Raw genomic sequence first — 12,805 nt, forward strand, 5'->3', positions numbered from 1 at the left:
CTTTTCATCCATTCCGGATTAGACATATTTTGATCTCCAATAAGTGGGGTATTGTTGTAATATGGGGATTTATGATCGCACCTTCGAACACGTTGTGAATTATCAACGGGTAGGTTTTTTTCGTTAATTTATAGTCTAGTTTCTGGAAAAATGAATTTAGCTGTTTTTTTTTAGATTCTAGCGTAAAGACTTTACCAAATAAATTTCTGTTTATTCCAACTTTTCAAGCTCGGAAGAAGGCAAATCCACCGAAACGTCAGCCTACTGAAGATCACATCGACCCTGTGTTCGATTCCAAGCGAGGAAGACCAAGGAAATCAATCCTTCAGGCCAAGGATCAATAGATGTTGTGATGGGACCTTGCCGTGCCCTTTTCTAGAGGTATGTTGCACAAGCCTCATTTAAAAAAAAGGCACTGAGTTCATCTCCATATGCATGTTAGTTCGCATACTTGGCTTAGCTCAATTGTAATCGATTAGCATGAAAAACACTAGACTTCCCATTTTTTTGAGACACAATGGATTGAAGGGTGGTGCGATGCAATCTCAAACTCTCTGGATTTTGAGATGGACTGGGAGCGGATAGGTTTTGCACGTAATTCGTAGAGGTGTTTTTAATCCTGAACCACCCACCAATACACCAATCAATATGACCTAGGATCATAAGAAAGGCTACTCTTGTTCAATAGCGATGCATTTCAACGTTACAGGTTTTAAATGACGTGGGTTAAGGGAGAATTTTCCGAAAAAATAATCACATTTAATCTGTATTATCCCGCCTATCTACTTGTTAATATATTGATCACCAAGAGGTTTTAATTGGTCTGAGATATAGATCCAGAGCGTTATTTTCAATCCCACTCATCCTGACCACCCACGTGTCATCTTGTCTCCCCAAAAGTAACATTTTCGTTTTATCTATTTTTCTTTGTTTTTTTTAGAACTTAACTTCAATTAATTTAAAATAGTGAACGAATGAATTGGATAACGTACGTAATGTAACGTATACTTATTTACGGAGCCTCAACAGATGCTAATCTAAAATGGGTCGTCTAGGTAGAGGTGGAACGATCCACCCTTCCAATTTTAGCTTCTAAGCCTAAGATTTTAGCCTCCTTTCTGTTTTTTCGACTTTTTTTAGTCCTACGCGTAAGTAGATCCTATATTTGGAGTTGAAACGACCTAATGCCTAGCCCAGCTGCGTAAGCGGCTGCGCTTGAAGCGAAGCGGTGAGGTCAACGACTGCGATCGAAATGGGACCTTAGTCATCTCCGCGGTCCGACTGCAAAAGTCGACGGATCCTGTCTCTCTCACTCTGATCCTCTCCTCACCGCCATCTCATACTTTTGGTATCTTCGCCTCAAATTTATTGAATTTACCCATCCGAGTCCACAGAATGCGAAAAGAATCTGCATGCGAAGGGATTCGAAAGTGCTGATTGTAGATATGTCGGTACCTCATGAATAGTAACTTTAGGAAATCGTCCATATTGTTGACATTAAACTATTTTTGCTCTGGAGAAGGTGGGAATGTGACAGTATGGTTTTTTCTTTTGAACAAACATATTCTCATCACAATTCCTAAATAATACCAACAAACTTTCGGACTTCTTATGGTAATGTAGAGCCTTCTTCTGTGATTTGTTTGTTGAATTTTTTTTCTTAAAAACATGCATTATTTCCTATGATTAATGTTGTGCTAGGAAATTCAATCGGTGCCACAAAACAGACCCGAAGATCGTGGATCGTGGTTAGAAGTGAGGTGGGACCCCTACCGTCTCTACTTATCGCTACTCTCCGAGTGAAGCTGGCGATGGTCCCACCTCGACCGTACCGCCAGCTCAATGCCTCGGCGGTTCGATCGCAGCCGCTTACGTAGCTGCATCGATCCTCAGATTGTTTTGATCCGAGTGAACCTGCGCGAGAGGAGGGGCAACCCTGTCGCTTGTGCTGATGAGTATGTAACTGGACAGAATCTTCTTTGTCGGAATAAGAGGAATTTTTATGCAATATCAACAATAATAGAAACGCATCTAAACCACAGAGTAGAAAAATTGTAGCAGTAACTCCCAAAATTGTAAAATGTTTTGTCATAAAGATGATAACAAGGTGATTCTTACGAAATAAGAACACATCAAAACAAAAGGAAGATAAAATGTTGATGGGGGCCCACTCAGTGGCGTCCTTATTTTTTGAAGTAAATAAGTCTTGAAGTCTTGAAATAATTAAATCAGTCGGGACCCTAAGTCCTAAGCATTAGTCTCATGGGACCTATGACATGTAAGCTAATTCTACTAAGAGAAAGAAGTAAGAAAGAGCGTCGAGACATAAGTGCGCCACTGAGTGCCCCCGTCATCCCCACACTATGGTCCCACCTCAATTTCAGCCGCTATCTCTACCGCGGCGGTTGGAGCGCAACCGCTTACGCAGCTCCACTGTGGTTCATGTCGTTTGTTTCGTTTTGACCCGACTATAGTTATAGTAAGGTCAAAACGAAATGAAGCACGTACGCAATTGCGTACGCGGCTTCTCTCGAGGCGCTTCGGTGGAGCTTAGCTGCTAGGAGCGTGGTGAGACGTTTGCTATCACTACCCATCGCTGCAGTTGCAGCGACGGTCCCACCCCGGTCGCAACTGCTGTCTTCACCTTGCCGTATCGAGCGCGTACGCAAATGCACCACAACTAAACTCGTGATTAGTGTCGTTTTGACCCGACTATAGGTGAAGGATTGCTCTCTTTGACTTGTACTTCTGCGAGCAAAAAAAAAAAAAACGTCCATGGAGCACTAGGATCGTTCTTTACGCTCAAATGTTCGTTTTTTTTTGTCTTTTCCCACTTGGGAAGCATTTGAGAAAAGCAATAGTTCACCAGTCGACAGTTCAGGACGAATGACCCCTTACCCTATAGTCGGTACACTCTCATTCGTTGATTTCAATCCTTCAATCATCAAAATTCTTCCTGAACTTAAAGATGCCAGATATTTTATTAAATTCAGATGGACAAACTAGGACAACCTTCTGACCACATATTCTTCACGGGACTCGGATAACCTTACGGGATCCCCCACCAGAAGAGGCCGTAGAATGAAACCAGTGCATGTGCCATGAATCCCATTTTTTGAAACTGGGACTGCGAAGAAATGAAAGAAAAGAATCGGAAATACGTACACAACAACAAATATTAAAACTGATTGGAATAATAACATGAATTGCGGAGAATTCGATAATCAAACGAAGAAGAATGTCTACTGGTACATTGCCATAGACGTCACCAGGAATTCAGGTCGAGGATTTAGTTCCGAAAGTAGGTAGTTGATCAATTGCTTTTCGACCACAAAGTAAAGCGGGGTAACCCGAATTGCAACGGAAGTTGTCGTTGAAAATGAAGATTATTAGCCTAAACAATGGCATTCGTACGAGATTATTCAAAACTTTACATAAACAAATTTAAAGTGTAGTTTATTTCAGTTTGACGCACATCTTCCTTCACCGGGAAGGACAAGGCTGCGACGCGGACACGTCGCAACTTCCGGCTTCTGGATTAGAGTGCGCTCCAAACAAGAAAATTGTAACGAACATATCGCGATTGCTGAAGTTGGGTCAAAATGACATGAAGCACGGACAGCTGCGCAAGCGGCTGCGCGCGAGGCGGCGCGGTAGAGTGGGGCGGTTCGTGTCGTGTAAGGATCCTCGCCACCGCCACCCATCTCTGCAGTTCGCCATGGTCCCACCTCGATTCCAACCGCTGTCTCCACCGCATCGCTTCGAGCGCGCAGCCGCTTACGCAGCTGTCCGTGCTTCATGCCGTTTTGACCCGACTATATGTGTGTAACAGAAGCAGAAAGTTCTACCTCACAGCTCCATGAAAAGAAAATAGGGGTGAAGTGTCGTTGTTCGTTGGGGGATGGGGCACTCAGTGGCACCCTTATTTCCCGAAGCTTTTTTTCTTACTTTTTTTCCTCTTAGTAACTAAAGTTTACATGTAGTAGATCCTCTAAGACTAATGTTTAGGCCTTAGGGCTCCGACTGCTTTGATTACTTACTTCGAGAAATAGCGGCGCCACTGAGTGCCCCCCTCAACGACACTTTATCCGAAAATAAAACTCACCCATTCATACAATGAGCCATTTCCCATGTTAGTGTTCTTGTCGCAAAAAACTGCCATTTTGTCGTTGTTAACTTGGAGAAGAAGAAATAGATGGAAAGAGCGATAACAAAGAGAACAGCTTGGGTACAACTCTGAACAGCAATAATTGGCAATTTCGGCTTTTTTCATCATAAAGTAGTTTTTACCCACTTTAGAACTTATTTATTTATTTATTTATTTGAAATCACCTTTGGGCGTGCATAGACAGATAAGAACAAGCTTTTATACAACAATGTTGGGACTTTCTAGCATATTATGGTTATTTTCTTGCTGACTGGTTATTTTCCTGTTACAGAAGATGAGAAATCCTTAAAGGCATCACTCCACGAACCTGAGGTGGTACGGATTTCAGGTGGACTATTCGTATACGAGGTCGTAGATTATAGAGAGGGTTGTGATTCCGTCCATTTCTTCCTAATTGCCGTAAAAAACGGCCCGGAAGATACGGCTTCAGGCGTTCTGGCGCACTATTTTCTACAATGAGTTCGACTGGGGCGCGTCAGCCTTGTGCGGCGCTGCATCTTCCGGGACGTTTTTTTTTAATGGCAATTAGGAAGAACTGGACGGAATCACACCTCTCTCCATAGTCTCCCATCCCGTATACGAATACTCCACTGAAATCTGCACCACCTCAGATTCGTGGGATGATGCCTTTAAGCGATATCCTTTCGCTAAGCCCAGAACGTTGCAGTAGAAAGACGATTACCACGGTTAGGATGATCAACTTAAAAGCAGCACACCACGAGACTGACGTGGTAAGGGAATCTGCGAAAAAAGCTAGAGATGGCATCGTAGAATGCGGTATCCGTAATTCCAATCATTCCTCTCTCTAATCGTCGTGAAAAACGGCGTGGGAACCGCTCTAGCCCCTAAGAGGTACGTCAGGATACTCCTCTATGTAGACGTTCCGGTCCCTCAGCAGCATATTCATTGGTTCCACTTAAATAAGTTTGTGAGACCTCATTGATCTTCGACTGCTCGCACTCACTTGTGGCGCGTGCGCAAGGGTAGCTCGTTGTAAGAGAACAGTGTCTTCAACGCGGTGGTTTTTTTTGCGACGATTAGGGAGAGATGAGCGGAGCCACCCCGGATCCTGCAATCTAAAATCCCATCTCTAGTTCCTCCCGCAGATTCCGTTACCACGTCAGATTTGTGGTATGCTGCCTTCAGCACAGAACACACGAATCTGTCAAGGGGACCCTCGGCGAACGGATGGTTGATCCCAGGCGGAAGGGCTCACCAACTTTGCTATCTTTGAACGGCTAACCACCAGTAGCAGAGAATAAGGATCAATCATAGGGATGAAGTTTATTTACGCGAGTGATTGATTCAACTCTGGATTTGAAACTTTTCGGTCGCCGCATTCAGTATTGAAACTCTGGCTTTTTTGACAAATAACCTATAAATATCCCCACCTGAAGAAAAAAGTTGAGGTTTCTCCTATGCATATTCGTCTCCATTTTTTGAAATACGTCACTTACAGATGATAATTTCTGTAATGGCAAGAATATGAGATGTAGGTGCCCCCTTCAGCAGTTTGATACAGAATAACTCAAAGTGATGTACTTACCCTGGTGTGTTTGTATAAAACAATGAATGTAATCGTATTCAGAATGATTACAGTAATGCAGATAATTGTTGCTATAATAAATTCCAGATATAGCTCAATAAACTCGATACAATCAGAGCCTCCAGCTTTCCATGTGAAAGAGAATGAATCGTGAGTTATTTCACAACCACCTGAAATACTAGGATTGTATAAATCTTGCCAGGGAGTTCTTGTTTCTCGTGCGAGCACAAAAAATGAGAGGAAAGGAGCACAGAACTCTTCTTTTACAAAATTTGTGGAGAAATTTGGTCATTCCGTGGTCAGTGGTCTTCCTTTAGTGCGTTCAATATCGCGTGGAATCCAACCGCTTACAGCTGTAGTCCATAGGTTGCCGTTGAAACGCATCATGTGTCTTATTCATCCATCTTGTTTTACTTTCCTTGAGATATGTGTGGGGCTTCTCCGATCTTTGATCGTTGAAGTAGGATGCAGGTCGAATCCTTTCTTATAGTTGTTTAAAGCGGGATACTCCTAGCGTTAGCCCTCGTACAGCATTTCCTGACGCTGAACGAATTTTTCTCTCTTTTCAGTGGCGTCCTGATTTTGAGACGTAGATCAGGTCATGGATTTCATTTTGCTCGATTTAGAATGACTGCAAGTTTCAATGTAGAGTCGTTTGAGATTTGTTAACGAGTATGTGCCTACACAATGACTTGAAGAAAAAGTGGATGTATCAAGTCTGCTCGTCAATGACCCCGGACATCTACCGTGTCTCGACATAATCTCATTGTATACATTGTAACGAAGATATCGTCGTGACATCGTAATTACCATTTTAGGAAAGAAGCAACCATTAGTTGACCTCAGTCTATTGTTGTCGATATTGGTGCACTATATAAGAGTCAGGGCGGTGTGGTGCTGTCGGTAAGAGGTTTCGCTGTGGCCATAATCTAATAGGAGGTTCGAATCCGCCTTGACACAAACCAAGCCCTTCATATCACGGGAGGATAAAAATACTGACTAAGCACATCGGCTAGCCCTCGCAAGTCATTGTACGGGTACACCATGAACCTTCATAAACCTCAACCAAAGTCTGAGTTGAAAACGAGCAGGTACATCCGCATGGAGATTGATCAATACCGTGCATTCTTCTTTTATATAAGATCCAGCATACCAGCTGACCTGAGTACGTATTCGTGTTAGTGCCTACTCTCTACGCTGTTGTTATTTGAACCGTAGGTGCTAATGCAGAGACAGATTTACTAATGAACCATCCTATATCTACACACGGCAATACACAAATTCACTGTTTTTCTTCTCTCAGACAATCCTGGTATAGTCGCGTCATAGCAATAGGGTGCGTAGGTAGCTACGCTCGAAGCGGTACGACGAACCGTAGCGGCTGGATCAAAGTGGAATCCTCCCCAGCTCTACTCATTTCGAAGTGAAACTAGCAATTGTGCTATCTCGATTCCATCCGCTTCATTCATCCGAGTGCTTCGAGCGCAGCCGCTTATGCAACTGCACCATGCTTCGCGTCGCTTTGACTCGACTACATCTCCCCCGGAGGATGAAGCGCTTTAGGTGAGGTTGACCGCTTCGAACCGTCAAACGTAGGAAGGCAGAAGAAATCTCCAGTCCTCCTAATTCGGCAGTGATAACAACAACTGTAGCTGTCCTGAAAGTGTTATCGTAACTCCTTTTTTTTGTCTTCGGTTATCCGTAGGATGGTAGTCGATGCGGTGGCGCCGATAATGCCTCTCGCAGCTCATTCCTCTCCTCTTTAGAAGTTTTTTTCTTCTTTTCGTTGGTACACGAGTAGGAGTACTGCATAGCCGTAGCGGAGTCTTTTTTTTCGTAAGCAAAGCCGTCGTCGCTCGATCGATTATTCTCTCATTGATCGGCGAGTGCAGAAAGGAAGAGTGCAAGTCTTATATTGCGCAGAGGGCGTAAGGCGCTAGAATGATGTCCGGCGGCAACTGTACACGGATGCACTGTTTCAGTTCAAGTTTGAGGAACTGAATGAGTGTACGTGGAAAATTGCGCCCGATGGACAAATGTTACTGTTTCTTTATGTTTTCTTGTTATGCCAACGAGGTTTAGGTGGAACTTTTTTATTGGGCTGACGTTTCGACAAACTCGTCTTTTTCAAAGGCCTGAAAATGGTTCGAGGTCTTTGATACCATGCATATCCCATCAAACTCTTCCTCTCCCCTCGCCAACCCTCGAGACTTGGAGATTGTTACTGTTTATGTTTACATATTCATTATAAATTGTAGTATGATGATACTCACCTATGAAGTAGACGGTGCAGCGGAATAGACCAATAACCCAAAATAGAGCGAGAAAAGAAACTGTACGTCTAGTAGAAAACAGAGTGCTAAAACAAAACAAATTAGGGAGCGCTGAACTCCTTATTTTTGTTCTCTGTCATTTCAGATTTTTCATTTCAAAACATTTAATTTCGTTGCGCTAATTGGTTCTTGTTAAATGGTATATCGAAGGATATTTAAAAGTTTTCATAGTAAATACCTGCTCTACACACTTCAACAAAGGGCTACAAAGTGCAGTTAGTGCATATTGATCGTTGCAAATTGTGTGGTGGGATGATTTCCGTAGCTAGGGCAAGCCCTTGGGCTCCGCATCTGATATGGTCGAGTCAAAACTACATGAAGGTCGCTGCTCACGCGTAAGCGGCTGCGTTCTAAGCGGTGAGGTGGAGCGTAGCGGTTAGGATCGAGGAGGGAGCCTTGTTAATACTGCTCTCGCTGCAGTTCGTGATGGTCCCACCTCGGTCCCAGCCGCTAGCTCCACCGCGCCGCTTCCGAGCGCAGCCGCTTACGCAACTGCACTGTGTTCCGCGTCGTTTTGACCGACTATACCCGCCGTACACGGTCGGGTACGCGTCAACATACGGTATATGTCACGAATACAAACGTATCGTAACATGACACGTCGTCAGTGAAGGCGAGCCTTCTCTGCCGTACGCAAGGAACTCTCTGGACTTCTTTTCTCTTCGTTTTTTGGAGTTTTTCATGTAATAGTAGATAATTTAGGTTATTTGATCTTAATGAAGCCGTTTCCATCATTTTTACCGTTTGCTTTGCTTTTAGGGCGCCTCTAAAATCTTCTCTAGTAGAGATCTAAGTTTCTAAGTTTTTCTGTAGTTCAGAAAGCTGCCGGAAATTCTCTCTGGGTCCTCAGCAGCACCGGTAGCATCTTTGCTTTCTGTCCTCGAAAACTAGAAAAAAAAACATGGGGATCGGGTGTTTTGATCCGTTCGTGAATGATAGAGAAGTATTTGCACTCAATTCTTTTGTTTTATCAAAGAAAAAAAAAACTTCTGGACTACTTTTATCTAAAAGACATCACTCCACGAATCTGAGGTAGTACGGATTTCAGGAGTATTCGTATATGGCATAGCAGATTATAGGGAGGAGAGTGATTCCGTCCATTTCTTCCTAATTGCCGTAAAAAACGGCCTGGAAGATACGGCTTCGGACATTCTGGCGCACTTTTGTCCACGAGAAGTTCGACTGGAGCGCGCCAGCCTTATGCGCCGCATCTTCCAGACCGTTTTTTACGGCAATTAGGAAGAAATGGACGGAGTCACCACCCCTCCACCCTTTCCATAATCTACGATCCCGTATACGAATACTCCACCTGAAATCCGTACCACCTCAGATTCGTGGGGTGATGCCTTTAATGAAAGGAGTTTAGAACGGCTAAGATTCTCAATTCTCAACTTACTTCTTCTTTCTACCACTATCCTAATGTAAGGCTAATCTTCTTCCATGTTTTGTATTTCATTTGATCGAAAACAATCAATTCTCTACTGACGACTCTACTACATCCACATTTAGATCCATTACTATTACTGTAGGGGGAATAGAAGTAGAATACGGTATTATACATCTAAATACACTTCACTTACCTGTATGACATTGGTGCTACGACGGCAACGAAGCGATTAAGTGCGATTTCCAGTTGACTATAAGTGGAAACACTACAGAAAAAGACTAAAAGTTGTCCAATAAGATCACCATAAACTGATATGGTCAGAGAAGGAGGCCATGCACTAAAATGGAGTAGATTTTTTCACACATTTGTACTTTTTTCACTGTTGGTACGTTCAGTTCTTAAACGCCATGGTTTAAACGTACAATATTTCCGATGGTGCAGCCCAAAAAATATGTGGAAGAAGGAAGCCAATATCGGAAATTATATGTGAAGCACATAAGATTCCGAAGGAGTTGTGGAACATTGGTGAACGATAGATAACCATAAGCGCTGAGATGTTCACTGCTCCTCCGACTAATGCAATCTGAAAAAAAAATGTGATAGGTGGCAGAAGAAGTGTTAACGACCTATCCATAACTCATTGAACTCATTGCTATAGTTCGGTCAAAACAGTTTGAAGGCCGGTGCAGTTACGGTACGGTACAGGTACGTGGGCGGCTACGCTGCGGTGCGGTGAAGCCACCGGTTACGCTTGAGGTTGGACCATCACTAGCGACTGCAGCAATAAGTGCAACTAGCAATTCCACCACGAAATGAAGCTCGGTACAGTCGCGTAAGCGGCCGCGCTCGAAGCAGCGTGGTGGAACATCGAGGTTATTGTTGAGGGGTCCCATTGCTAGCACCACCTTTTGCTGTAGATCATGATGGTTCCACTTTGATTCCAACCGTTTTCTCCACCGTACCGCTTCGTGCGCAATTGTGTACGCAATTACACATTAATTCAAGACATTATGACCCTACTATACTGAATTGCGATGACGCATATAATGAGATATATCGTCAAAAAAAAGTCTATGCTTTTTTTTGATGACCTCAAAAACTCAGACCAGAACAAAAGCGTATGAAGTAATGCTAACTCACTGCTAAAATAATTATTCCAGCAATAATCTGATCAAGACGATCACGATCCGTCTCCATCAAAAAAGGGGAAAAAGGTGCCTTTTCAAGATCTGAAAAGGAAAAAAAAATTGCCTCTGATTGAGTTATGACTCTAACGATGTTGCACTCTGTGACTCTACCTAGAAAACATTCAGGCACTAATCAACAACATTTTTCTGTTCCCGGGAATAAAGTGTAAAAATAGTGTTAGGAAAATAAGCATGTGAGGATACTAGAATAAAAAGTAGAGAAGAAAGGAGTTCGTTTAACAAAAGAAAAAAGAAAATCTCACGGGGATATCCATTTGACATATTGAGTTATTTAAATTATTCGTTAAAAGGGATTCATTAGCAAAAAAAAAACAGTCACAATTACATATTATGAGCTTTATTTATTTATTTGTTTATTTATTTATCTATTTGAAAACACCTATAGATGTGCCATGGAACAAGGTTCACTAGAATTTCACATAAGCTCTACTCAATAATGTTGACCTTTCCGGAATAATGTGTGGATGGACAGGTCATTCTCTTGCTACAGAATATGAAAAATCCTCACGTGAGATCCTTTCCCCAAGCCCAGAACGCTACAGCAGATAAACGTGGTTACCAGGGTTTGGGTGACCAACTCAATCCAGAACGGAGGAATCCGTCAGAGACCCTGCGTGAACGAGTAAGTGGTCCTCGAGCGGAAGTGCTCATTAAAGGCATCACCTCACGAATCTGAGGTGATGCAAATTTCAGGTGGAGTATTCTTATAAAGGATAGTAGATTATGGAAAGGAGGGTGATTTCGTCCATTTCTTCCTAATTGTCGCAAGAAACGGCCCGGAAGATGCGGCGCCGCACAATGCTGGCGCGCTCCAGTCGAACTCCCTGTAGGAGATAGTGCGCGAGAACGCCTTAAGGCGTATCTTCCCGGCATTTTTTACGGCAATTAGGAAGAAATGGACAGAATCACCCCCCTTTCCCATAATCTACTATCCCTTGTGAGAATACTCCACATGAAATCCGTACCACCTCAGATTCGTGGAGTGATGCCTTTAACTCTGCTATCCTTGAACGGTGTATCACCGCTAGGAGAGAATAAGGATCAGTTTTAGTGAGGAATTCGAAAAGGAGCATATTAAGGCAGAATTCCATATAGCTAACGTCATAAAAGAACATTAGGGCAAGGAAAATAAAGCTATGAGCTAAAAACACGGATCAACCGAATTCTTACTGTGGTCGTTGTTAGAATTGTGGATTTACATCCGAGAGTTACGGTAAAAATTTTGAGCAGTTCATCTAATCGATCTACTCTGTTAGGCATGTCGAGAATATTGTACACTGTATGAACTGCCTACGAATTACTTTGTATTTTAATGAAATACTTTACTTATACTTACTTTATTTACTTACTTACTTTATTTACTTATAGCGTTATAAAATCGAACATCGATCCATTTTGAACAGAATCGTAGAAAACAACAACGAAAAAGCGTCAGAATTCCCCTCAACGTATCCTACGAGGCCAAAAAAATTACGGTTTGAAATACTGTCGGAGGCGTTCTGACTAGCTGCTCAGCAAATTCCGAATTGAATGAGGAGGAGGAGAAGGAGGAGGAGGAGCAATGCGGAGTCGTGTTCAATGATTTGACTCAAAAAACCTGCGTGGGTTGCGATTTCTTCTGTGAGTTCGCATGGATATAACTCCTAAATGTGTCTGAGCAGAGCAGCTACACTACAAGGTGATCAGTAAACAAAATACCACTACGGCGATCTAAAAGAGTCGTAGGAATTTAGCAGTTCTCGGCTCAGCTTTGGATTTGTTTAATCTTAAATTTAAATTTATTTAAAAGATAAAGAAAGTGAAATTGCTGGAGTATCAATCCACTTGGGTTGCGCCAACACGTTTTTACAGCAGTTCGTTATCGTTGAGGTTTTTTTCTGGAACGTGTGTTGACCTATGCAATGACTTGTGAGGGCCAGCCTGTGATCAATGTAATTTAATAGTTTTTAACTTACTTTTCATTTTTTTTTTGAAAAATTTTTATAATTGTAATTGCTTTTTATAATTTAAATTTTTATTCATTTTTTAGAACTCCTTCATGAAATGATGCCTTTTCCAATTAATATAATATTTAGATTATTTATTACTATAAAGGTGCAACCACAAAGGATCTTTAACCGACTGCACCACATCTAGCAACCAAATAAAAATTTATTTTTTATT

At 42.4% G+C, this 12,805-nt stretch overlaps 2 protein-coding genes across 2 annotated transcripts; one reads left to right on the forward strand and one right to left on the reverse strand.

Annotated features, from left to right (window-relative positions):
• Positions 1 to 61: 61 nt before the first annotated feature.
• Positions 62 to 3,047, forward strand: RB195_020688 (uncharacterized protein; the record flags this gene model as incomplete). The annotated part of the gene is made up of 3 exons (XM_064189093.1): positions 62 to 109; positions 229 to 381; positions 2,994 to 3,047. The coding sequence occupies 3 exons, from the start codon at positions 62 to 64 to the stop codon at positions 3,045 to 3,047; spliced, it is 255 nt and encodes an 84-aa protein (XP_064044974.1).
• Positions 3,048 to 3,276: 229 nt separating this feature from the next.
• RB195_020689 (uncharacterized protein) lies at positions 3,277 to 10,631 on the reverse strand (the record flags this gene model as incomplete). Its single annotated transcript, XM_064189094.1, has 8 exons — positions 3,277 to 3,394; positions 4,106 to 4,236; positions 5,560 to 5,637; positions 5,715 to 5,884; positions 7,988 to 8,073; positions 9,628 to 9,771; positions 9,857 to 10,017; positions 10,575 to 10,631. 8 exons carry the CDS (start codon positions 10,629 to 10,631, stop codon positions 3,277 to 3,279), a joined length of 945 nt encoding a protein of 314 aa, XP_064044975.1.
• Between the last annotated feature and the right edge of the window lie 2,174 nt (positions 10,632 to 12,805).

This window comes from Necator americanus, chromosome II (genome assembly GCF_031761385.1).
Source record: "Necator americanus strain Aroian chromosome II, whole genome shotgun sequence".
In the NCBI taxonomy this organism is placed as follows: Eukaryota; Metazoa; Nematoda; class Chromadorea; order Rhabditida; family Ancylostomatidae; genus Necator; species Necator americanus.